This window comes from Pleurodeles waltl, chromosome 4_2 (genome assembly GCF_031143425.1).
Source record: "Pleurodeles waltl isolate 20211129_DDA chromosome 4_2, aPleWal1.hap1.20221129, whole genome shotgun sequence".
NCBI classification, from domain to species: Eukaryota; Metazoa; Chordata; class Amphibia; order Caudata; family Salamandridae; genus Pleurodeles; species Pleurodeles waltl.
The window spans coordinates 548,850,130-548,878,031 of NC_090443.1; the positions used below are offsets into that span (position 1 = coordinate 548,850,130).

Genomic DNA, 27,902 nt, shown 5'->3' on the forward strand with positions numbered 1-27,902 from the left:
ATCTTCATCTTGGGACCCCCCCCCCCAATATTTTGGATAGTTCAGTTTTTCCTTAAAACTCTGTCTACAGAGTTGGAAACACAAATATCAAAATAGGTCAGTGCATCTACTTCGCTACTGCTTCAGCATTGCCCTTAGAGCTGCACAGCTTCAAATCATCTTAGCTATATTTATGTGTGTGACCAAATTTCCGTAATTTGTACAGTGCCAGGATAGATTCAACCAGCTCAGAAAAAAAAACGCATCATTGACGGGGGTGCTGACTGAATCCTGGTTTATTTGTCAGGCACAAAAATAAAGAAATACTTCATAACATATAAAACAGGCATTCAGGTACTAGCACAAATACTGTATGGCATAAAGCACACCCTAACATGTCTCTTTATTTAAAATAGGATGACATCAAAATTGAATAAAAGAGGATTCAGCAAAAACAAGTGATGGACGGAATGCTGAACATTGTCAAACACTCACCCCCAGTCATAGATCTGGGTTTAATCCATCGTTCTTTTGCTTACCATGCCACCCCAGTTTGGACCCAGCCATATGCAAATCAGTCTTGACCCTGTTCCTCATGGGAACAGTCCAGCCCGAATGTTTGACAATGTTCAGCATGCTGTCCATCACTTGTTTTTGCTTTGTCGCCCTAAGTGGGAAGGGTATGCCCAGACGTGGGTCCCGTGCTTCCCATGCCACTGGATTCAAGCTAGCCTGGCTGATGAGGGGTGAAACCCCGAAACCGGTCCCAGGATGATTGTTTCCAGTCCAGGGAAGACCTGGCCTAGCAGTTCGGGCTAGACTGTTCCCATGGGGAACAGGGTCAAGACTGATTTGCATATGGCTGGGTCCAAACTGGAATGGCATGGGCAGCAAAAAAACGATGGATTTAGGCCCAGATCACTGTACTGGGGGTGAATGTTTGACAATGTTCAGCATTCCATCCATCACTTGTTGTTTTTGCTTTGTCGCCCTAAGTGGGAAGGGTATGCCCAGACGTGGGTCCCGTGCTTCCCATGCCACTGGATTCAAGCTAGCCTGGCTGATGAGGGGTGAAACCCCGAAACCGGTCCCAGGATGCTTGTTTCCAGTCCAGGGAAGACCTGGCCTAGCAGTTCGGGCTAGACTGTTCCCATGGGGAACAGGGTCAAGACTGATTTGCATATGGCTGGGTCCAAACTGGAATGGCATGGGCAGCAAAAAAACGATGGATTTAGGCCCAGATCACTGTACTGGGGGTGAATGTTTGACAATGTTCAGCATTCCGTCCATCACTTGTTGTTTTTGCTTTAAAAGAGGATTCAGCCTTCCCCTGGTGCTTAGTCCATCTTCTGTTTCAAATCAAGAGTTAACATAACAGGCCCTTGACATTAGAAAATCCACTACTGTGGATACATTGTCATCAAAGTAGGGAGAACTTCATACTCTTGGGAGACGGACAAACTTCCCTGCAACTGGAGAGCCTTGATTTTAGTGTTCAATATGTGCTTTTTTGTTTGAATCGGTGTTATTGTTTAATATATTGTTATTCAGTTGCTTGTAATTACTGCAGAAGCATCACTGTGCTGTACATTTTTGTCACTTTTTCATTTTACATTTCTGTTGTGGCTACATCATAGAAACATTTGGTTTAACCTAATCATACGAACTTAGACTTCAACTTATCATTTTGTATTGCTTTCTTATTGAACATTTACACAATTCACAATAGAGTTGTAAGTGTTGTCGGCGTGTGACATTGATCGTCTTATTACTGGCTTAATTGTGTTAATGCAGACTTTGAAACTGCTACTTGTCTTTCTCGAGGGTGGTGCAGGGGATGGGCACTCTTACAGGGTTAAGTATTAATTAGTCTGTCAGGATTGCTCTTACTTACTATTGCTCAGTAGTACCGGGTGTGTATTGACATTGCATAGGTTCGGGCCAGCTTCATCGTTCTTCTCTGCTAGATTTAGATTCACTGTCTCCTAGCTCATGATTTGGTTGTTTTTTTCGATTGTATGAGTAGCCTGTTGCCATTATAGGTGTAGGTATCTGCATCACCAGAACATATGTAAAAGGTCAGGTTTATTCAGTTGACATTTTGAACATATGCCAGGGGTTGTGTGGTACGTTATGAGGAGTCTATTAGGGAGTCAGATTTGTGTGAGTGAGTACATTATGTGAATTAATTTGAATTTTCCATTCCTCAACACTACTTTTGGGTATATTACAATGTGTTTCCTTTCCTTGTCTGTTAAGTGTTCACAAAGGTCAGGCACCCAGGCTTCTCTCAGCACTATTAGGATGGTCTTAGTGTTTGGTGATAATGCTGCAGAAATTCCAGCCACACTGCTTTTCTAACCTAACCCAGTTGTAGTATTACTTCCATTACAGTCTGTGTTGATGGTATCCTCTCAAAGTGAGGTAATGTTTTCTTTATTACTCCAGTCAGTGCATTCTAGGTTATGAATTGGTTTGGCCTGGATGGTGTATTATTGTCATAGCTTTTGGAAAGCATTTCATTTTGTACTGTCACATAGGTCACCTAGAGTTCTGGTTTCCGCAGTTGACTAGGCTCTTCTGCTCGTGGTTTGTGCTACCGACCTAAATTTGGGCTGACATTAAAAGGTGTCATAAGGGTATAGGCTGCCCTAATTATAGCCTCGTATTTTATTTTACATCCGGCTTTGTGAGTTTGTTTTTGAAAAGCAGATGTTTGGTACGCTGCTGATTGAACGATTATGGCTGCGCTCCAAACTTGCAGTGCCTTCATAAGATCTGCAGTGACTGCTGTTCCTCTGAAAGCACAGAGATTACCAGTTGGAGAACAGCGATCTCTAAATTTGGCAGACATAATGTCCTCTGCCACACTGGGAGATGGCGGGCTGACCGCCAAACTTTAAATCAGGTTGTATATCCCTTAATATGGTGCTCATATCTGCAAATAACATTTTTGCTGCATGAAGCGCATCTTGATTCACATGCAGTGTTTTATTCTGCCATCTTTCGAGGGGGTCCAGGAATATACCTATTTCTTTATTTGTTTTTATTTTTGGGAGTCGAGCATAACCCTTTTTACCCCAGTGAGTGATTTGTCATTTTCTTTTCTTTTTGTTATTCATCGTTTTGTCCTGATGCACCGTCATATCTGACAACTGTCAAAAAAAGTAGTGGCGAAAGTTTGGAAAAGCACCAAAACCAGATATCTAGAGAGGACTACAAAACTGTTGAATAAGGCATCCAATCGCCGAAAAATTGTAAAGCAGTTGAAGAGAACATTGAAGATCTCTGTTTTAAAAAAAAAAAAACAATTTGAAGAGGACACGTTTTTCTAATTGGTGTTCAACCACAAAGGGGCCCAGAGAAAGTATGCTTGTTAGTTATATAGTTTTCCTGGATCTCTTCCAAGTCTTTCAGTTGAGAGTTATTAGGATGAAAATACCCCTCAATTGTGTCCACACTGCCACCAAGTAGCTAGCACAGAAACAGCCCCACAAGTTCTGAGTCAGACTCCCATCAGGTTATAAAGGTAAATTAACACATTGGTAAAATACACAGAGCAACAAGGCTTAGAGATGAACTTAAATAAAACAAAAATAATGCACCTCATTGACTCAAACTATAAGAGATTAATTTGGCACGCAAAGGGCAAACACATAGATGTAGTATCTGTTCAAGCAATCAAAAAGGATAATGAGATCACAAAAGCAAGGGGAGCATTGCAGGCAAGAGATTATTTCAAAATAAGTGTGCCAAGTTACAGAAGGCCTGTAGGACATCCAGGGTTCTCAGAAGCAGTTTCACATCTTCCAGAATCCATGTGCACAAGGGCCAAATGCCAACACACAAACCAAGCAAGACACCTCTTGTTCCAAAACAAGAGGAAAAAGCAATCTCCCAACTGGGTCTGTTCCTTCTTAAAAATGACTCTTACACAAACTACCCCCAACATTGAACAACAGCATATGGCAATTTGAGATATTTATCAAGAATAGCAGAAGTTTGCCCCCAGACAAGTGAGTGCTTTGTATTTTAAAACTTGGCTACTCTATCAAATTAGAAAGAACATGTCCCAGTAGCCACTGAACATGCAGCGGTCTGAGACAGAACACTAAATTTAATTAAGGGCAGGTTAGCAACGAGCTGCTAAGTAGCTTTTCCTGAGCACTGCTATTTGATAGTTGGCAGGGCTGAGGACTGGAACTGAAGTTTCTGTTAAAAATGAGGACGTTTAAAGGCAAGGCCTGGCCTTTATCTGTCTCTGCTTGCTAATTCAGGAAGGCTAATGACAGCCAAGTACAGATGACTCACATTTCTATGTTTTAGGTTCTCCTGTGTGGAGCCTGCCCCATTGAAACCTCCTGTGAAAGCCATCATTTTGCATAAAGGATGTATCTGGAGAGGAGCCTGAAAATGACATGGAAAAGAAAACCAACTATACTGATTCTGAAGCCTCTGACAGTGTAGCCACACCTCCTGTCTGGGCAAATGTGTAAAGAAAAAAAAAAAAAAGAAAAAGGGGGATCCTGACCACCCCATCTTGTTCCAGCTTAACGTTCTTATTGACCAAACTAGGGAGTGTTTTGCAGAGTATGCAAAAGACTTTAGTGCAACCAGGGCTGATATCTGCCTGACAACCAGTGTCTCAAAATTGAGGAGACAACACCTGAAGTCTACACAGGAAGAACAGATGTTCTACCTAGAAGATCACCTGCCAGCAGAGAAGGAAGAATTGTGTCTGGCTCTGCAGGAGGAGTGTGGTCCAGCGTAAAAAGCCCTGCATGTTCCCAGTGCACAGACAGCAAGGGCTTGCCAGGAAGTGGGCCCAGACAGACCCATGTGTGGAAGGGTGTCTCCCAATTATCCCTAAAAAGTTCAGGCCTTTTACATAAAGCAACCCTTGAGCAAAATGGACATACTGCCACAACTAAAATACTGGTGCTCATGCTGTTGCCAGAGCCCGAGCACCCTTGTAATGCAGAGGTATGCACTTTGATCAGCCAACTGCCAAGACAGTCTGCAAAGTCAAAATCAGCCTGCTGAACCAGCACCTTTGCCATTCCCTTCCTAGGTAGGCTTCACCTGCTGAAGATGGGAAGCTGCTGAGGGAGGGTGATGCTCCAAAATCACCGGTCCCCACATTCCCATTTACAACACTGTGCCCCCTACTGCCCCAGAGTCTAAACCAGAGAGGGACTGCTGCATACGTCAATCATGTGCCGTCAGGACTGCAACTGCAGTGACTGCAGGGATGCAGTACGTGTGCAGAGGAAGACTCAGACAATAGACTGAGAAGCGGGTGAAAACCTGCTAGTCAAACTAAGCTTTTTTTTTTCTTGCTAATATCATACTGAGGAAAAACCAAACGGAAATGTTCACATATAAACATCTTCCGGTGGTTAAGTGACTGTACCTGTACCTAACCAGTGCTGTGTCCCTGATTAAACTTCAAGGATCACACATGGTGAGGCACTGTGCTGGGTGGATGCAAAAGGGTAGAGCACATAAACTTGAACAGGATTTTTACCCTGTATTGCATTTTCATAATTGTGCTGTGTAGTATTAATTCACACTGTGTGGTTAAATTGTTTTTTTTGTTTTTTTACAAAAAACTGAGCTGAACAATTCTTTTTGTCTGTTGGTTGACTGTTAAGTACTGAATTCTTCCCCAACCCCTCCACACACACTGCCCACTCGAGAAGCCTGTAACTGCTCGTCCTTAGTACCCTTAGATTCAAGCACGGAAAGGGTTTTACTTGGTGACTTTGCAGAGCTTTTGTAGGGTAGATCCCAGACGACTAGTTACAAATGACCTTTACTATCAAGGTTCCTAATAGCCGTTCTTTGCCCTGTGGCTTCCCAAAGATGGTCTAACAACAAAATAATAAAAATACTGGTATTTTAAAACCTCTTAACTCTCAAGTAGGGAAGAGTTGTTGCCCAGAATCGGCCACATAAAGTCAGCCAGGCTCAGTTTGGCTCCAAAAGACTTAGAATTCTGTCAGCTGAGTCTACGAGGAGGATGTATGGTGGCGATCAGGGAAGTAGGATGTCCAGTCACACACATGCTCTAAACTCGACTTCTGCACTGGTGCACAATGGAAATGCTGTTACATGCATGACTTGACAGGGGACATAACAATCACTAAATACTTTTTATGTTGTGCAGATTTGTAGACCACACTATTACCGGGGAGGGTAGCCTGGCGCTGAGCAAGTGTGATTCTAGCCAAACCTATCTAGTGGGACTACTTGAAAAGCCAGGACTTCAGCTTGGTATGGAATTCAAAAAGTGGCAAGGAGGCTCTTAGGTCTAGCTGTAGTTCGTTCCACGCTTTAGGAGTGATGTAGTAGAAGGCTTGACCACGAGATCCGATTTTCTGCATGTGTGCAAACCAAGGTGTCTGGAAGGTTTGTGAAAGCAGATGCGATTATTGAAGTATGCTGGGCCAGTGTTATTAAATGCCTTGAAAGTGCGGGTGAGAAGTTTGAATTATGCTCATTTGTGCATGGGGAGCCAGTGGACCTCCTTCAGATGTGGTGTGTTGCGAGTCCATAGGTTGAGTGATTCTGGCCGCCAAGTTCTGAATGGTATGCAGTCTTCTTGTGAGTTTTTATTGTTGTTGATCCCAGCATACAGGGTGTTCCTGTCGGCAAGCTTGCTTGTGCCGAGGACATGTGTGACTGTTTTCCAGGTGCCAATTGGGAGCCATTTGAAATCTTCCTCAGCATCTTTAAGGTATAGAATCGTGAGGCGGTGTCGACGTTGACTTGCATGGCCGTGTTGAGTTTGTTGTCTATAAAGAGACTGAGGTTCTTGGAGTGGGTGGTGCAGTTAGGTGTTGGTCCTACCTCTGTTGGCCACCATGTGGAGCCCCTCGGTGAAGTGCTCTTCCTGAAGTTGATGATTACTCAGTACCTATAATAGACATAAAGCTCTCTTATGCTTTGAATTGAGTACATCTGTCAGTCATAGTGGTGTACACACGGTCCGAATCAAATTACCATTTACCTGTAGATCTGACTGTTGTGTGGAAATGAGGTGGAACCCACCAATTTCCTTCCCCTTCAACAGCGCCTAACATTTCAAAGAAAGACTGCTTTTTGCAGTCATCAGGTTGTAGTCGCACAGCTTATTGTGTTAGAAGGTCTCTTAGATTTTCTGTTTCTCACAAGTGATAGCTGTTTTTCTGCAATACAGAACACATGACTACTGTTCCTCTCTCCCCTTACTTTAATTTTAATACACACAGTTTTTTAATTTACGTGGATTTTTCATGAACTGTAACATTTTACAGGAAATTAGATGTACTCCAGATTTACTCTACTAAGAGGTGCACTGTGGTAATCAACATATCAGCAGCACACTACGTTTAGCATGTTAGAGCCAAAAGGATCATTATGATATTGGGTTTGTTCAGATGCCCTACAGTAGATGTAAATGCTTCACAAGTTGAGACACCAATCGGAAACAAAAACTCATACAGGAACTGAACATAACACAGCGGAGGCCCAAGAGACAGTTGTTACTGCACAACACTGAGGGCATTCCATATTCTCAATAAATAGGACCAGGGGCTCAAAAGGAGTCCAATAATCCAAACTAGTCAAATCTAATTCTCCCTATCGCTAACCTGAGGCCTCTGAAGACAGAGCGGGTAGAGGATGAATAGTTCCAAGGATGCAAGGAACTTCTATGAGGTGACATTGCAGAAGGAATTTCAAGAAGCACTGCAAAGAGGACTCTTCTGGGAAGATGTTCTTGATGTTTGGCTTTAAGGTAGAGAGACTGGAGAGCTAGGAACAAAGCTGACGAGATGAGCCCAATCTGAGCAACACAGGTGAAGATCAAAGCCCAAGCAGCAGCTTTGTTTCCTGAACAGGGAGGCAATCCAGGCATCTGCCCATGCCATGGCTGTGGCTTTTATAGACTGCAGAATCCTCAAATCCTGTAGTAGTTCCTCAAATACTTACGGTAGATCCTCTAATCCTGCTGTAGCATGCAACTCATTTGGGGCACACAATCAAAGCTTTACAACTTTATGGGTACCACATGAGGACAGGATGGACTTCACTGGTGATTAGGGGAGGAGGTAACAACTGAGCATCACATGTGATGGCTACTATCCTGGGGTGCATGACTTTTGTCATGCAATGCTAATGTGACAGGCCATCACACACGAGGGTCCTCTACAGAGAGAGGTTTTGCTACACTGGTATTTAAAAAATGCTTAGAGTGGGTAAAAAGAATCTGCCCACCATGGTCAGGCCCAGATTTGTGTGGAGTGTTAAGTTGGTGCTAGCACAACCTATGAGGCAGCCGTCTCAATCCATGGACAAAGAAGAGTCTACAGAATCACAAACTAAAGTTGGCCTTTTTAATTGCAGTCACATCTCTATGTAGAGTTGGTGAGTTGCACGCTTTAACTATTCAATAACCCTATTTACAGATATACAATATTAGGGTGGTCATAAGAACTAACCCCCAATGTGTTACAAAGATTGTATCACATTTTCATGCGAACCAAACTGACTCGCTGTCCACCTTTTCTCAACACTCGCATTCACAGAAAGAAATGAGCAAACACTTCTTAAGAAGATCCATTATGTATTGCATACAAAAACAAAATACAGAGATGCACACCCATCAGTAGGCAAGAGTCTCCCGATTTCAAAGGGAACAATTGTGAGATGAGTAGTACAGACCGTCTAGATGTGTTCCACATTGGCTGGGAAAAACCTAGATCAAAACCTGGGGCATATTATAGAAGGGGGAAAAAAGAGCAATGTAGCTTTTGTAGCAAATGTCTCCATCAACAACATATGTATGTATTGGCAGTTACATGGTCATTAGTCTATACATTGACCAAACAATATTGTGTGGATATATAGGCAAACCAGGATGTAATTTTAGAGCAGAAGGTTCTAAAACACAATTTTTTCAACTACTCATGCTGCTCTTCCTTCTTCCTCAAACAACTAGTACTGCTTCGTAATACATACACAGGGTATGAATCCGGATGAGATTCGCACTACAAAAGAAACAAGTTACTTTCCTGTAAGAATAGTTTTGCAGTTTGAAGCTCTTCTGCATTTGTGTGCGATACATCCGCCTTCCCAGTACAGGAAAAGGTCATTAAAAATTAGGATCTCACTTCCAAAAATATGCAAAGGTTGTCAAAAATGGTGAAAAGAATTATGTTTGACATCATAGGGAGCATGCAGAACTCTCCTGTGATTGACACCTGCAAAGCTATTGTTATAGTTAAATACCTTATTTCTTCTTTACCATCTTAAATAAAAGATTAAGACGTTCTAGAATCTATCCTTCCTGGCCTGCAGATAGAAAGTAACAAAGTATTTGGGGCAGATGTTTTTTGTTTGTTTTCAAGTGAACAGGTTGAACTGCACATCACATATACACTTGTACTCTTGGTTCCATTTCTTCACTTTGAATTTCCCACCCACACGAGAGGTGCTCACAAATGTTTGTACCTGGAGTAGTGTGATGAGGAGCCTGAGAGTCTTTAGTTAAATTCCAGCACATCTCAATTTTTGGAAGATTGCCACTCCCATACAACAGCTTCATTATGAAGGGAATCTGCTGCAATTGTACTCCACAGTACGTGCATTGCAGAAAGGGAGGCAAGTTAATTTCCACCAGTATAAATAAATAAAATACATATGTATTATTCCTTCCTAGGTGTGAAGTTGGCAAAAAATGTGTCCCTTGCCCATACCCTGCAATCCCCTTATTTGCTTTTTGAAAGTTTGACCCATCCCATTTGAACTTTCAAAAGAAAGAAGAAGCACCATTGGTCAGCCCACAGCAGAGTTACTTAATTCCTCTCACCAGATCCTATTTAGTGGGAAACCATTCTCTAGTATCCAGTACAAACATTTTGGGCCTGATTACAACTTTGGAGGAAGGTGTTAATCCGTCCCAAAAGTGACGGATATACCACCAGCCGTATTACGAGTCCATTATATCCTATGGAACTCGTAATACGGCTGGTGGTATATCTGTCACATTTGGGACGGATTAACACCTCCTCCAAAGTTGTAATCAGGCCCTTTGTCTTCACAGGGTGGGAGAATGTCTGTTTTTGACAGTGTTAGCTGTTTCCCTGTTCCGATTAAGTTGATGTGAGCAAAATATTTCCAATAGATTTGTAGAGCCACAAATCAACTCCTGTGAGAATGTGTGATGGTCTCTTTGTAGTTAAGTTTTCACAGTTAATAAGCCAATTCAAATAGAAGATCCACTTCACTTGCAAATTACCCAAACTGTTTAAAACCTGTTTGGTGCCAAAACAATGAAAATGTATCTGGATAATCATGCAACATAAACTACTCCGTTATTAGAGCTCTGCAATATACCCACTGTCTGTGGCTTACCTTAACTTCAGCCCCTGTTACACATGTTCCAAGAGAAATGCATACATCAACTTGTTTCCTTTTTTATGTCTGTTTATTGGTTTTAAACATGGTGCCAACAGCTTTGGTGTCCACCAGGGGACATTGTTAATACACATGGTTATATTTTACACATTGTGTTAAATAGTGATAGTTGCACAACAATTGCAAATAAACATTCTTGAACCTTAACAATACTCATTGCTAGGTTTTGCACCCTCCCATTTTAACCTACCCCTCCTCCCTTCACCCATCCCTCTCTTGAATGTCCCAGAAATAATATGAAAATTTGTGCATAAAGAGCAAAGAGGATCTAGAGTTTGTAGTTGATCAAATGTTGTTTAGTGGTGGAAATCAGTTGGGTAAGCCAAGACTAGCGTGGAGTGGAGTCGCATACATCAACTTGTTGCATTTCAAAAGTAATTGTAAGCAATAGTTAACAGATCTGCAGTATTTAAACCATGCTTTGTTTATATCTTTGTTACTTTGGAATTGTGCTTGTCATTTCCTGCTTCCAGTTGCACTCCTGGTAAGGTTACATCTTGAAATGGCCTGGCTCCCAAAATTGAGAACTAAGGGTATTGCAAGGAACCTTTTATCCAATCTGCCTGTGAATAGATACATTTATGGAGTTATATCCCTCCACCATACACTATTTGCCTCTAGTTTCTCCTCCATCTGTCCCACGGCCTTCCTAATTGGCAAACTTCTTTAGCCTCCTAAATGTTTCTTGAAATAGATGCACACTAGTGATGTAATTCTGTGGTCGTAACATAATCCTGTAACATATGGCTGAACTTAGTCACCCTAGAACACTGGTGTCTAAAAACTGCTCCCTAATGCTGCAGTCCCACTAATCATGATAACTACTGACTGAAAGAATGATTCCTATTAAATTGAATCTTTGTAGGTCTATCTCCCTTGATATTCCATCTATTTGAAATGGCTTTGGACTTTGAGGACAAACATTGATCACCCATGCAATAAACTGTCGAGGGCAAGCTTGATAGGTGTCAGACTCCACTAATCGGCCACCTGAAACATTTTAATTGTCTCATTAGGTGCACAGATAATAACCGAGAACCAGCGACTTTATGCAAGTCTGTCCTATGCATATGTTTTGATTGAAGGGGTGGGGTAAAGGCTGGTGAATATCTTTACAAAGCGTGTGCACACAGGTGTGGCCTAGTGTTAATGCCTCTTTGTGAACGTAGCAATTCATAGTGTTTACACTACATGGTGGCTGCACAATAAGAGGAGTGCTCACTCGCCACTGCATGTGAATGTTTGTTGATGGACAGCATCTGGCAAAAGTATGAGTGGGGGTGCATGCTGTCTGAAAATGAGAATAGTGAGCTCATACTAGAGACCGCAATGTTGGACATTAATGCCTCCTGCCAGTTCATTGTTTCTCTTTCATCTTCACAGAATGTTAGATGACTTCACTCACGAAATAGACAGCACTCAATCTCGCCTAGACAATGTCATGAAGAAGCTGGCGAAAGTTTCTCACATGACGAGTGGTAAGTACTGGTATAGAGGCATGCGTTATTGCTGGAGCAGTGTATGTGAAGAGATGCACCAAGCACTGAATGAATCCAAATGCTAATTCTGTTTTTCCCACTCATGTTAACAATTGCAGATACTGTGTATTAGACCTTATTTGGGTGGGTCACAGAGCCTCGGGCTACTGGGTCATAAACATGGTAGTTGTGGTATTTGCCTCTCGTTTCTCTATTACCTATGTTTCTGCAAACTGGGCAAGTACAACCCTTACTACACTTGACTCTCAGGTTTGCGAGGGCAAGTAGTCACAGGCTTCTCATGGAGGTAGTGTGAGGACATGAGCTCAGAACTTAACAATTCGTCTCAATAGCTTCATTGTCCAACTCAGTGCTTGACTTTTTAGAAAAGAAAGTACTGTCTGTGAAATACACATCTGGGTCAGGCTGACAGTTGGGCTGTTTGTGAATTCACTCTGGACAGCCACACAAAGGGAGCTGAGATGTGTCCTATGTATCCTGATGGGTCTTCCTGAGCTAGATTGCTGAGAGGAGCTGACACTTTCACCTGAATAGGGCTGTGTCTGTCCTTAGACAAAGCAGTCTCCAACCCCCTATAGTGTGTCTGGGACCATGGCAGGAAAGGCAGGGTCTTGTGCACAACAAAGACTTTTCTTTGAAATGTGCCTACTTCGAAGGCAGAAATGGGTATAAGTACTGGACCTCTGACCCCACAAAGTTAGAACACTTCTGGCCTGAGGACATTCTGCCAGGAAGAAAAGCTAGTTGCCGTAGGAGGAACTGCCACTCTGCCTGTTGCTGGGTTGTGCTGGCCTTCTCCTTGCTGTTTCTATCCTGAGAGTGAAAGGACTGGACTTTGCTTTCTATGTCCTGCTTTCCAAGGTTCTCCAAGGGCTTGAACTGAACTTGCCTCCTGTTAAGAAGTCTTGGGGACATCAAAGACTTTATTTGCCAGTGCCTGGGCTCTTCTGCTTAGCGTCCTGACTTGCTTAGTGATGCCAACTCCAATCCCTGGGCCCTTGGAAGTGTAAGCTCGTGCCATAAAGAAGAAAATCTACGCACCGCAGCAGAACAATGGACGCAACACCTGTACTGCGGCTGTAAAATCAATGCAGCACCTGTCCCACGGCTTAAGAATTGACACAGCACCTGTCTTACGGCTGCAGAACTGACACACAGTGCCTGTTTCCCTACAGCTCCATCAACACAGCGCGTCTGAATTTTCCATGCATCGTCTCAGAGGTGTCACTTTCTCATCAACCCATCACACCGCAGTATGGAACTGAGGCGGCGTGTCCAGAAATCAACTCATTGCCTTTTCTGCAAGAAAAGAATTGACGCATCCCCTCCCCTGCCAGTAGGGAACTGATGTTTTGCCTCTCCTGCCAGGAAAGATTCAACACATCACCTCCCCTACGCAGTATGGAACCAATGCATCTCCTTTGTTTTTGACGCATCCATCCCAGGTACTTTGTGATAAAAAGAAACAATCACTCATTCCTATGGACTAAGACTCCTTTCAACTTTTAAAAAGTGATATCGTTACTTGGGTATGTTGGTTTTTAGTCGTTTTGGACTTCTTTTACTTAGATAAATATTGGTTATTTTTCTAAACGTGTGTGTGTGTGTGTTCACACATACAAATACGTTTCACATTTCCTCTGAGATAAGTCTGTCTGCTCGTGCCAAGCTATCAAGGGGTGAGCAGGGGGTATCTTAGCTGTGTGATTCCCTTACCCAGACTAGAGTGAGGGTCCCTACTTGTACAGGGTGCAAACATCTGCCAACGAGAGACCACATTTCTAGCATGTGCTCTTGTTCTTACCTCTGGTGATGTAGCAGGAACACTGTGGGCTTCTTCTAGACAGTCTGTCCTTCTACAAAGCCAGGCAGCCCCTTTCTCACTCTTTCTCACTCTCCGGGCAGCTAGACTTCTAGGGAAGGGGAAGACCCTCGGCTCCTCCAGCAGAAAGTGCAGACTTCAGGTGATGTTCCTTCTCTAACTGTCAAGCACCAGCCCTGGGCGCACACAGCAGTCCTTTGAGTACTCTCTGGAATACTCTCCCTTGATCATGAAGAAATTGGAACTGAAACACTGGTGGATGATTTGGGTCCAACCTACTTTTTACCCAGCAGATGTGAATCCAATGTGTCAAACTTCAGGACTGCAGAACTGCCATTGGGTGATTTTCATTTAAGTGCACTTCTCTTGGTGATTTTCAAGCACTGCCTTTGTGTGAAGTGATTCTTCACACAGCAGGTAGCACTGGTACTGTCCCTAAACTGGAGCACCCGCAACATGAGCAAAATTAAGAATGAGGCTTGTTCACTAGGCTGTCAGAAGACTCCCTGAAGCATATTCAGCGACAAAAAGGAAAGCTTCTCTCTCAGCAGAATCTCTGCTGAAGTTATGAGCACTGAACAGTCCTGACTACATGCGGGGATCCTGGATCACTTCTTTACAATATATCTTTTTAAGTGTAAATGTTCACCTTTCTTCAGTAAGGCTTGGAGTGACATTTAAAATAGTAATGTTTTGCATCCTGTAAGAAGGCTATATTCACCATTTGCTTCAGATTGCATTTGAAAAAGGGTAAGATATATATGTGAATTGGGTTATTTGACTATGTAAATCTCTGTCACAAAAATGGGGGAATAAGTGCTGCAGAAGAATGAGTGTGTGTGTTTTTTTTTTTTTCTCTGCAAATGGCATCCACAAAAGATTTGCGGTGCTAAAATCACCATCTTTGCAGCTTTCAGAACAGGCAGACTTGATTCATAAAGCCATTTTTTTACACAGTTTTGGCGTTTTAGTGGGAGATATCCCATTTGTTTCTTGCTTTCAACCTCCTTCCAGTTTATGGTGGAATTGGGTGTGAAACCCATGGTGGGTTCCAGAAAGCTATACAGTTCGGAAGACTAGACAACATTCTGAATTCAGCAAGGATTCATTTGTGTAGATCCTCTAAGGTTTTCCCAAATAAATCAAGTGTTCAAATAAAAAAAAATATTGAAAATTAGTAGAGAAAAAAAACATGCATTTGTGACCACGTTTTCATTTGTAACGTCTCATCATGATGCCCAATTTACAAACCCTATATACTGTTACATCTGCTAGACCCTTCTGGTTGTGGGGATATATAGGGTTTGTGGGTTTTTCTGAGAACTCGAGCTACCCACAGCCAATGACTGAGCAGCACCTTACAATGGTTTTTCATTGTGTGCTGGATATAGAGCAACTCGTATGGTAAAATATAAATAGTGAAAAATGGGCACAAGATGGGTAGTTTAGAAGCAGGGGTTATTTGCACACCTGAATTTGTGGGTACCCATGCTAGCATGTGAATTAGAGGGTATTTCTAAAAATAGCTTCTTTCTTACACATTGTCTTACATTTTGAAGGTACAAATGCAAAGAAATGCAATTAGTAGTAGCAGTTGTTGTTCTATTCTTTGTTTCCCCCTATGTCTCCTGATAAAACTGGTACCTCACTTTTTGTGGGTAGGCCTAGTGGCCGTGCCAGGAAATGGCCCAAAACGCAACATAAATACATCAAATCTTTCCACGCAAAACTGGCCTGTTTTTTTTGTAAAGTGGGTAGCTGTGGTTTTAGGGCCCTAGCTGTGCTGGCCCGTAGGGAAACCTAGCAAAACTGTACATTTTTTATACTAGACACCAAGGGGAATCCAGGATGTGGTCACTTGCCTGGCTCTTACCAGGTTCTGTTACCCAGAATCTCATGCACACTTCAAACTTTGACTAGGAAAACGCATTTTCCTCACATTTCTGTGATGGAAAGTTCTGGAATCTGCGGGGAATCACAAACTTCCTTCCAACCAACATCCTCCTAAGTCTTCTGATAAAAATGGTGCCTCACTTGTGTGGCTATGCCTAGTGCTTGTGACAGGAAATGGCCCAAAAGACAACATAGATACTTAAATTTTTTCCACACAAAACTGACCTGTTTTTTGCAAAGTGGCTAGCTGTGGTTTTTGGGCCCTAGCTCAGTCGGCACCTGGGGAAACCTAATTGTGTTACCCAGAAACCTCTGCAAACCTCAAACGTTGACTAAAACAACACATTTTCCTCAAATTTCTAAGTTGAAAACTTCTGAAATATGCAGGAGTCCTCAAAATTCCTACCACCCAGCATCCCCCCAATTCTGAAGATAAAAATGATGCGCAACATGTGCGGCTGGACCTAGTGCCAGTGACCGGAACGGATCAAATCAAGGGAAATGGGAGTCCTTGCATGGAAATTCTTATTGATCTCGGGTGGATCCGTTCCTGTGATGGTGCTAGGTCTAGTCACACAAGTGGCACAGCATTTTTATCAGGAGAAGTGGGGCAATGCTGGGTGGTAGGACATTTTTGGGATTCCTGAGGATTCCGGAAGCTTCCATCACAGAAATGTGAGGAAAATGTGTGGTTTTAGTCAACGTTTGAGGTTTGCAGATCATTGTAGGTAACAAAATGGTGTGGGATGCATGTGAAGCACACTACCCTGGACTCCCCCCAGATGTATAGATTTCAGAACTGTCTGGAGCTGGTAGGTTTTTCCAAGTGGTAGCCTACCCGAGCCCAGAAAATGCAGCTGTTCGCCATTGCAAGTGGGTTGATAGTGGGAGTTAGCCAAATTTTCCTGGCCCATTTGTAAAAAGAACACTGAAAAGAATCAAATGTCCTCTTGCTTGCCATTGGGATGAGATGCTTTAGTCCGCAGGGGAGCAGAAAGACTGTTTAGATTGTAGGGCTGAGAGCGGGCCTGATGTTAGTTTGGGACCATTATTTTGTTAAAAATATATACTGGCGCCATACAGTGGGATTTTTGCATCCCCACCCCGTAGGGCAGATAAGGGGTATTTACACCATCTACCCCTGGTGGGGCAGAGAGACTGTGTCCCCGTTTTTATGGGGGTGGGGGAGGTTGCCATGCCCATGCTTTGCCACCCCTACTCCTACAATTAAAAAAAAAAAAAATAATAATAAAAATAAAAAAGTAATCCCTGATATCTAGTGGGCTTTCTAGATATGGATTGTTTAGACATGGCTAAGCCTGTACGGGCAGAGCCATACTTTACGAACAATTGATTAAACTTGTGGATATCTTTTGTTTTGTCTAAGTAAAATGTTAAGACTCGCAGGGCAGAGTATGAACAGTTCTTTCAGCTGGAGTGAAAGGCTGCTTAAAGAAAGTGGGCAATGAAATGGTTTGGTTAGTGTGGAAATCCGACACAACTTTTAGTAAGAATTTTGGATGAGTGTTCATAACCACCTTGCTACTATAGAACACCGTGTATGGTTTGTGAGAACAGAAAGCCTGAATCTCATTAGCCCTATGTGCTAGTGGAATAGCTACGAGGAAAGCTTTCCATTAAAGGTCTTGCGGTGAGGCTTTATGGATAGGCTCAAAAGAAGCCTGCATGAGGCTTGGAAGCACCACTTTCAACTCCCAGGGATGATGTAATGGAGGGAATACTTTTTCAAACCCTCTAAGAAGTTGTTAATAAGACGAATTTGGAAAAAAGAGGGTTGTGAAGGACATTTGCTATAGGCAGTAATTGCCACCAAGTAAACTTTAATAGAAGAGAATTGTAAGCCGGATTTGGCCAGATAAATCAACGATGGAAGAATAGCTTCTACTAAGCACTTCATTCTCAGAACACCAGATACAAAATCTCTTCCATTTGAAAGAATAAGCTGAACGCGTTGATGGTCGCTTAGCCTCCTTGTAACAAGTGTTTGCAAATGAGATTTACCTAGTCAAATAACTAAATTCCAGTTCATTTTCCTGATATATATATGTTCAGTGGCATGTGTAACTGCAGATACACATGCTATGTATTATTCCCCCATCTAGTGTTGGGCTCATTGGGCTTGGAGTGTTACAAGTTGTTTTTCTTCGAAGAAGTATTTTTGGAGTCACAGGATCGAGTGACTCCTCCTCTTGGTCATACTGCGCTTGGGCATCGACTCCATAGTTAGATTGTTTCTTTTCCGCTGTCTGGTTCAGACGTGTTTCCTCTTGCTCCAGGATTTCGAATCAGAAACTTTAGAAAACTTCTTTGATCGCTGTATTGTTTCGATCGCATTTCCACCTAGACTCGAACCGATAGTTCAGTCGAAAACTAGATTTTGCCCTCCTGGGCGCGCGTGCCCGACTCTGGTCTGTTCGGGCCTACCACTTCGAAGCCTGATGGATCGGACTCTATTTCGATTTTGTCCCTGATGCCACGTGAAATTTCCATGCACAGACCAACACCTTGTATGTAATCTGTGTCTTTCCCCCGATCAGAGAAGAGGATTGCGAAGCCTGTCGATCGTTTCGATCTAAAAAGACCCTACGTGATTGGAGAGTCAGGAGACTGGAAGTGGCGTCGAAGAGTACCGAACATCCCGACACCATGGAGAAAGAAAGGTGCAGACTGCAGTTTCCATCAGAGACACTGACTTCGAAGGAGAATCGGAAGAAGATAGACCCATCACTGCTGGTCAGCACGTGAGTGCGACTGCCCCTACGCCCACTCATAAAAAGTCCTTGAAGGCCTTAGGTGCACCACCGCCAGAGAGCCATGGTTCGACCCGAAAGCAGATTCTCGTCGACCAACCTTCGGGTTCAGCACCAAAAAAGGCCACACCCCTGTTGATACTGAAGTCGAGCAAGTCCACCAAAAGCTCAACTTCCGAACCGAGCCGGCATCCACACTCTTCGGAGTCGAAGCCTCGATGCCCTGCTTTGGAGCCAAAAACAACCGGCTGTATTTTAGGGCCCGTAAAAATGACCACCTTTTGGAGCCGAAAAGCTCTTCTTATTTGGAAGAACAAGGACTTAGAGCCATCTTAAGCAGAGCTCAAAATCACTTACTGAACGGTCATCTAGACCATCTGATCATGTTTCTGAGGACACAGATACTCAACCCATCCTTGAAATCATGGATGAGAGACAATCAAGGATTCATATCCATAAAGAGACTGGCAGAATAATTACTGCACCTCCTCTACAGACCAAGAGAAAGTTGGTTTTTCAAGAACATTTAGATACTACTCCACCACCAGCAAAGATTTTTAAACGGAAGGAGAAGCCATTACCTATTCATACTTCTCACCCGCATTCACCACAACTTTCTTTTTCTCCACCAGCCACTAGCCCACCACCTTTGCTTTCACCAACTCATTCACAATATTCTCATAGTGATATGGTTGATCCTTGGGATCTCTATGATCCGGATCCTATTCCTGGCAATGACCCTGACTTATACCCTTCCAGACCTTCTCCACCAGAAGACACTACAGCGTACACACAGGTTATTTCTAGGGCAGCAGCATGGGGTGCTTTTGCACAGTGAACCATTAGAAGAGGATTTCCTTTTTAACACCTTATCCTCCACACACTCACAACATCAGTGCCTCCCAATGCTTCCTGGCATGATTAAGCATGCAGATGAAATATTCATTGAGCCAGTCAAAGCTAGGGTTTTAACACAACCCATTGACAAAAAATATAAGCCTTCACCTACAGGGAGTGCAGAATTATTAGGCAAATGAGTATTTTGACCACATCATCCTCTTTATGCATGTTGTCTTACTCCAAGCTGTATAGGCTCGAAAGCCTACTACCAATTAAGCATATTAGGTGATGTGCATCTCTGTAATGAGAAGGGGTGTGGTCTAATGACATCAACACCCTATATCAGGTGTGCATAATTATTAGGCAACTTACTTTCCTTTGGCAAAATGGGTCAAAAGAAGGACTTGACAGGCTCAGAAAAGTCAAAAATAGTGAGATATCTTGCAGAGGGATGCAGCACTCTTAAAATTGCAAAGCTTCTGAAGCGTGATCATCGAACAATCAAGCGTTTCATTCAAAATAGTCAACCGGGTCGCAAGAAGCGTGTGGAAAAACCAAGGCGCAAAATAACTGCCCATGAACTGAGAAAAGTCAAGCGTGCAGCTGCCACGATGCCACTTGCCACCAGTTTGGCCATATTTCAGAGCTGCAACATCACTGGAGTGCCCAAAAGCACAAGGTGTGCAATACTCAGAGACATGGCCAAGGTAAGAAAGGCTGAAAGACGACCACCACTGAACAAGACACACAAGCTGAAACGTCAAGACTGGGCCAAGAAATATCTCAAGACTGATTTTTATAAGGTTTTATGGACTGATGAAATGAGAGTGAGTCTTGATGGGCCAGATGGATGGGCCCGTGGCTGGATTGGTAAAGGGCAGAGAGCTCCAGTCCGACTCAGACGCCAGCAAGGTGGAGGTGGAGTACTGGTTTGGGCTGGTATCATCAAAGATGAGCTTGTGGGGCCTTTTCGGGTTGAGGATGGAGTCAAGCTCAACTCCCAGTCCTACTGCCAGTTCCTGGAAGACACCTTCTTCAAGCAGTGGTACAGGAAGAAGTCTGATTCCTTCTAGAAAAACATGATTTTCATGCAGGACAATGCTCCATCACACGCGTCCAAGTACTCCACAGCGTGGCTGGCAAGAAAGGGTATAAAAGAAGGAAATCTAATGACATGGCCTCCTTGTTCACCTGATCTGAACCCCATTGAGAACCTGTGGTCCATCATCAAATGTGAGATTTACAAGGAGGGAAAACAGTACACCTCTCTGAACAGTGTCTGGGAGGCTGTGGTTGCTGCTGCACGCAATGTTGATGGTGAACAGATCAAAACACTGACAAAATCCATGGATGGCAGGCTTTTGAGTGTCCTTGCAAAGAAAGGTGGCTATATTGGTCACTGATTTGTTTTTGTTTTGTTTTTGAATGTCAGAAATGTATATTTGTGAATGTTGAGATGTTATATTGGTTTCACTGGTAATAATAAATAATTGAAATGGGTATATATTTTTTTTTGTTAAGTTGCCTAATAATTATGCACAGTAATAGTCACCTGCACACACAGATATCCCCCTAACATAGCTAAAACTAAAAACAAACTAAAAACTACTTCCAAAAATATTCAGCTTTAATATTAATGAGTTTTTTGGGTTCATTGAGAACATGGTTGTTGTTCAATAATAAAATTAATCCTCAAAAATACAACTTGCCTAATAATTCTGCACTCCCTGTACAGACCCTGATTACATTGCCCATCAAGTACCTCAAGACTCAGTGGTTGTCAGTGCTGCCAGAAAGAGGGTTAATAGCCAGTCATCCGGGGATGCTCCTCCCCCTGCCAAAGAGAGTAGAAAATTTGATGCTGCTGGCAAGAGAGTAGCAACACAAGCTGCTAACCAATGGCAGATTGCAAACTCGCAATCCTTGCTAGCAAGGTCTGATAAAGCCCACTGGGACGAGATGCAGGAACTCCTACAACACCTGCCAAAAGAGAGCACAATAGATTGTTGAGGAGGGCCAGGCCATAAGTAACAACCAAATACAGTCTGCCCTTGGTGCTGCAGATACAGCAGCTAGAAGCGTGAATACTGCTGTCACCATATGCAGACACGCATGGCTATGTTCCTCTAGTTTCAAGCCAGAAATACAGCAGGTAGTGCTGAATATGCCTTTCAATAAAGAAACACCTGTTTGGCCCTGAGGTTGACACTGCCATAGAAAAACTCAGGAAGTACTCAGACACTGCCAAAGCAATGGGAGCCTTATATACAACACCCTACAGAGGCTCCTTTCGTAGGCAACACTTTAGAAGAGGATTCAAGCCACAATCCATAGAGGTTTCTACCTCCCAGGCAAAACCATGGCATTTAGAGGGGGATTTAGAGGTTCTTATAGAGGCCAACACTTTAGAACCAGAGGCAAATTCCAGGCCTCAAAACAGGCCACTACCCCATTGAAACAGTGAATTATTCACCAGCCCTCAACCCCACAAATCTACTGTGGCGGGCAGACTGCAGCAATTCCACTCCCAATGGCAAAATATCACCACAGACCAATGGGTATTGTCAATTATCCGCAATTGCTATTGCCTAGAATTGATTTCTTCCCCTCCAAACATTCCTCCACGTTACCACAAGTTGTCCCCAGAACACAATGTTCTATTACAACAAGAAGTACAATCGCTACTACTAAAACAAGCAAAAGAAGTGGTCCCACATTCTCAATAAGGAACAGGAGTATACTCACTATACATCCTCATTCCCAAAAAGGATGGCACTCTCAGACCCATCCTAGACCTCAAATCCCTAAATCTATATATCCTTTCAGAACACTTTCACATGGTAACTCTGCAAGATGTCCTTCCACTACTACAAAAACAAGATTACACAACTGCATTAGACCTCAATGATGCATATTTCCATATACCCATCCATCCAGCTCACAGAAAATAGCAGGAAAACATTATCAATTCAAAGTTCTACCATTCGGCATAACAACAGCTCCAAGAGTATTCACAAAATGTTTAGCGGTGATAAGTCTACCCAAGGCAACATATACATGTCTTTCCATATCCAGACGATTGTCTAATAAAATCAAGCAATTTTATACAATATCAACAACACACTCAGCTACCAAAAATCCCATCTTCAGCCAGCACAGGTGCCACTTTACCTGTGTGCTATTCCCAATACACAAAAAGCCTTAGCCTATCCAAATCCCAAAAGGTTCAGGCCTCCCCAAATCTCATACCACAATTGCAGCCAAATCAACAATACACTGTAAGATTTATCATGAAACTATTGGGAATGATGGCATCATGCATAGCAATAGTACTGCATGCAAGACTAAACATGAGAACACTACAACAGTGCCTTTCACAACAATGGTCTCAAGCACAGGGTCAATTGTAAGATCTAGTGTTGTTAGACTGCCAAACGCACAGGTCCCTTCAATGCTGGAATGTCAGCAATTTAATGAAGGGTTGGTCATTTCAAGACCCTGTGCCTTAGACCACAATAACAGATGCATCAATGACAGGTTGGGGAGCTCATCTCAACAACTTTACCATTCAAGGGTAATGGGATTCAAAACAGCTAAATTATCACATACACCATTTAGAAATATTAGCTGTGTTCTTTGCCCTAAAAACGTTTCAGCCACTTCTCAAACAAAAGATTGTCTTGATAAAAACAGACAATATGACAACCATGTAATACCTAAAGAAACAAGGCAGGACACATTCATTTCAGCTGTCCCTTCTAGCCCAAACAATATGGAAATGGGCAATTCACAATCAAATTCATCTATTAGCAGAACACATCAGAGGAATACACAATCAGCTAGCGGATCTCGTAAGCAGAACACACCCACAGATACTCGAATGGGAAATGCACTCTCAAGTACTTCATCAGTACTTTCAAAAGTGGGGGACACCAGAAATAGACCTATTCGCAACAAGCGAAAATGCTAAATGCCAAAACTTCGCATCCAGACACCCACACCCTCTGTCCAAGAGCAATGCTCTATGGATCAACTGGTCAGGGATATTTGCTTATGCTTTTCCCCCCTCTCCCGCTACTTCCATTTCTGGTCAACAAGCTGCGTCAGACCTCTCTCACCATGATACTTTTAGCCCCATCGTGGGCACGTCAACATTGGTTCACAACACTCCTAGACCTGTCAGTAGTACCTCACTACAAACTTCCAAACAGACTGGATTTGTTAACACAAAACAAGGGACAAATCAGGCATCCAGATCCCAGTGCTCTCAACATAGCGATTTGACTCCTGAGGTCATAGAGTTTGGATACTTACAACTTCCATTAGAATGCATGGAAGTTCTTAAACAAGGACGCAAGCTTACAACTAGGCAATGCTGTGCTAACAAATGGAAGCGATTTGTTTATTACTGTCAATCAAAAAATACTGATCCACTTACAGAATCAATACAAGATATTGTATGCTACCTACTTCGTTTATGAAGTCAAAATTAGCTTTCTCATCTATTACAATTCATCTTACTGCCATATCAGCATATTTGCAGACTGTACAACATACCTCACTCTTTAGAGTCCCAGTTATAAAAGCCTTCATGGAAGGACTAAAACATATTATTCCACCTAGAACACCATGTGTTCCTGCTTGGAATATTGTACTCACAAGACTAATAGGCCCACCTTTTGAACCCATGCATTCCTGTGAGATTCAATTCTTAACTTGGAAAGTTGCTTTCCTCATGGCCATTACTTCATTACGAAGAGTTAGTGAAATACAAGCATTCACTCTTGAAGAACCTTTTTTCTAAGTACACAAACATAAAGTTGTTCTTACAACATTTGGCAGAAAGTTTGGATTAGTTTTATCACCTTTTCACATAAACCAAACTGTGGAATTGCCAGTCTTCTTCCCACAGCCAGATTCAATTGCAGAAAGAGCCCTTCACACTCATGACCTTAAAAGAGCTCTAATATACTATGTGGATAGAACAAAAGAATTCAGAAAAACAAAACAGCTTTTCATTGCCTTTCAACAACCACATAAAGGGAATCCTATCTCTAAACAAGGATTAGCAAGATGGATTGTTAAATGTATACAAACGTGTTGCATTATGGCAAAAAGACCACTTTTAATCACACCTAAAGCATATTCCACTAGGAAAAAAAGGTGCATCTATGGCATTTTTAGGAAACATACCAATGGCAGACATATGTAAAGCTGCCACATGGTCTACACCACATACATTTACAAAGCATTACTGTGTAAATGTATTCTCAAAGCAACAGGCCAATGTTGGTCAAGCTGTCTTAAGAACATTATTTCAAGCAACTCCAACTCCCACAGGCTAGCCACCACATTTTTAGGTGAGAGTAACTGCTTTGTAGTCTATGCATAGCATGTGTATCTACAGCTACACATGCCATCAAATGGAAAATGCCACCTTCCCAGTGTACATCTGTTCGTGGCATGTAGTGCTGCAGATTCACATGCGCCCTCCCTCCTCCCCGGAAGCCTTTAGTCGTTGCAGTTTTTCAATTTTGTACATATGTTTAGACATTTACATTTGCATGGACATCTATTTTTACTTACTTTTTCTATACAACATTTATATTATTACACTCTATCACTCCTTCCTACTCCCTTTTGCGGGAAAACAATCTAACTATGGAGTCAATGCACCATGCGCAGTGTGACGGAGAGGAGGAGTCACTCGATCCTGTGACTCCGAAAAGACTTCTTCGAAGAAAAACAACTTGTAACACTCAAGAGCCCAACACTAGATAGCGGAGTAATGCATAGCATGTGCATCTGCAGCACTACATGCCACAAACAGATGTACACAGGGTAAGTGACATTATATATATACACGATGGCATTTGTGGCTGTAGATACACATGCCGTACCATCTAGTGTTGGGTTCAAAGTTTTGCAGGTTGTTTTTCTTTACGGGCACATTTTTAAGTCTCTGGATCGAGTGAGTCCTTCTCTGTAATACTGCGCATGGGCATCAGCCCCTTTGTTAGATTGTTTTCTCTCCACTGTCCGGTTCGGACGTATATCTCTTCGCTCAGTCTTCCCCTTGCTACGGTTTTCGAAACATTCTTTTTTTGTCTTTATTCCATCAACTGTATTGTTCTCAAACGCATTTTGTCACATTTTTGCGCTCGTCTCACCCCATGAGTCCGGGAACTGACTGAACGCCCTCCAGGGCGTCTTCGTCTGTTTGTGCCGACCTCAACCCGTGGCACCTACCAATATGCTGTGCTGATGGAACGGATGCTGTTTGGCTTCTGTCCTTGGTGCCACTCTGAATTCCTGCAAACTGACCAACATCTGGTGTGCAACCTGTGCCTCTCCCCTGACCATCAAGAAACCACCCTCGATGCCTGCAGATCCTTCTGGTCGAAAAAAAACCTTCGAGACCGAAGAGCTCGTCGACTGGAGATGGAGCACAAGACTCTGGAAGGCACTCTGGATATTCTCGGGGAAGGGCACGCCCAGGAGGAGCCAGAACAGGAGGAGGCCTTTTCCATTTAGGACTCCGACGTCCAGTTGGATATCGAAATCCACGAGGTGACATTGGTGCAAACTGTGAGTACCGTGGTCCTTCCTTCCCCCTCTAAGACTTCCAGAAGCCCCTTACCGAGGTCACCAGACTGCCACTGCCACCAGGCTATGGCTGGCTCCGAAAAACAGACTTGGATGGCCCGTCTTCCAACTCTGCACCGAAAATCGCCAAGGCTAATACATCGTCTTTGGCATTGACCTCAACATCTTCGATCTGAAACATCATGGCAATTTCCATTCGACACTTGGCACCGATTTGACCAAGCTCCACCTCTGCTTTGGTACCGGCTAAAGGGCACTGACCAAAATGCTTGGTCCCAATAACCAGGGACTCAACCTCTTCGGAGCCGAAAGTCTCTAACCAATCTTCGGCGTCACCATCTCCTGCTGAACTCATTTTGGAGACCATGGACGCTAGTCAGCTGCCTACTCCACATCCAGGAGGGTACAGGGCGCATCATTGCTTCTCCCCCCTCTCCTCCCCACCCCCCCAACCTCCTTCCAACCCCCCGTTTCCTTCAAGAGGAAATTACCTTTTCAAGGAGGATCGGGACACATCACCATCATCATCGCCAAAGTAGACCAAGGACACGGCTACCACTACTCACAAGCCTTTTCCTCTTCCTCCACCACATCCTCCCCTTCACCACCACCTTCTCTGCCACCTACCTTTCCTCCACCCTCCTCCCCCTCCTCATCCACCTGCCTTTCCTACTGCATGAGTTTTCATGCCACAGGTTTCCCCTTTATTCACCAGGGAGGATTTGGGTGAGACGCAGCAGGACCCAGATCCATGGGATACATATGACCCTGATCTCCACAAATCCGAACTTATACCCCCGCACGACCCTCACCGCCAGAGGATGCTACATCCTACCAGCAGGTGATTGCTCGAGCAGCCACCTTCCACAATGTTGTGCTTCACAGGGATCTCATTGAAAAGGACTTTTTTTTATACAGTATCGTCCACACACAGGGATAGCCAGATCCTCCCCATGCTGCCTGGCATGCTTCATCATGCAGACAACATTTTTAATGAACCTGTCCACTCTAGGGTTATCACCCGTATAGTTGACAAAAATACAAAGCTGCTCTCTTTGATCTGCCATACATAAGATCACAAGGCCCATCAGACTCTATTGTGGCTACTACCACAAGTAAACAGGCCAATAGTCAGGCCACAGCTCACTGTCCTCCCCCAGATAAGGAGAGCAAAAGATTGACGCCACAGGTAAAAAGGGGCCAATCACTGGTGCATTGCCAACCCCAAGACTTACTTGTGAGATATGATCAGGCTCACTGGGATGAGATGGAGGAGCTCCTCCAATATCTCCCAGAGGAGCACTGCAAAAGGGGACAACAGATTGTCACAAAAGGGCAAACAGTCAGTAATAACTCCATCAGATGTGCCCTGGAGCTGCACGTGGTATCAATACTAGCGTCCTAGTAAGGAGACATGACCGGCTTAGATGCTGTGGTTTAAAACCTTAAGTACAACAAGCAGTACTAGACGCGCCCTTTGATAAGGAGCATCTTTTTTACATTCCCCCTCCCAAAGAAGTACTTTTCTTCACCTGAGAGGTGGTTGCAAAGCGACAACCTCGGAGGCCTCCACATCTCAGGTCAGAAAGTCTTCCAGTTCCTTCTCACAAGGCTTCTATAGAGGCATCTATAGAGTTAGCAACACAAGAAGTAGAGGTAAGAGTGCCACCACCCAAACCTCTACATCAACATTTAAACAGTGATTACCTACATCTTCCCACTACACACCAGGATGCCTTCAAAATTCCCATGCAAAATGGGTCCCCATCACAATCACATGGTCACCCTTCAAGACATTATCCCCCTTTTTACAACAGGGCGACTTCATGATTGCCCTAGATCTCAAAGGCGCCTACTTCCATATTCCCATCCACCCTGCACACCACAAATATCTCAGATTTGTGATTGTGGGAGGACACTACCAATTCAAGGTTCTTCCTTTCAGAGTCACATCAGCTCCCAGGGTATTCACAAAGTACTTAGCAGTAGTAGCAGCACAACTCAGGAGACAAAACGTACATGTGTTCTCTT

At 43.3% G+C, this 27,902-nt stretch overlaps 1 protein-coding gene across 2 annotated transcripts in view; it reads left to right on the plus strand.

Annotated features, from left to right (window-relative positions):
- STX6 (syntaxin 6) overlaps positions 1-27,902 on the plus strand; it is a 95,397-nt gene that overhangs the window by 58,780 nt on the left and 8,715 nt on the right. Inside the window, exons 7-8 of one of the 2 annotated variants that reach the window (XM_069232074.1) lie at positions 11,824-11,918; positions 13,115-13,241. In XM_069232074.1, the coding sequence (XP_069088175.1) occupies positions 11,824-11,918; positions 13,115-13,137 (118 nt within the window). In that variant the 3' untranslated portion in view covers positions 13,138-13,241. Of the gene's footprint in view, positions 1-11,823; positions 11,919-13,114; positions 13,242-27,902 lie in introns of those variants that run through there. The other variant, XM_069232073.1, reaches the window with a different exon arrangement.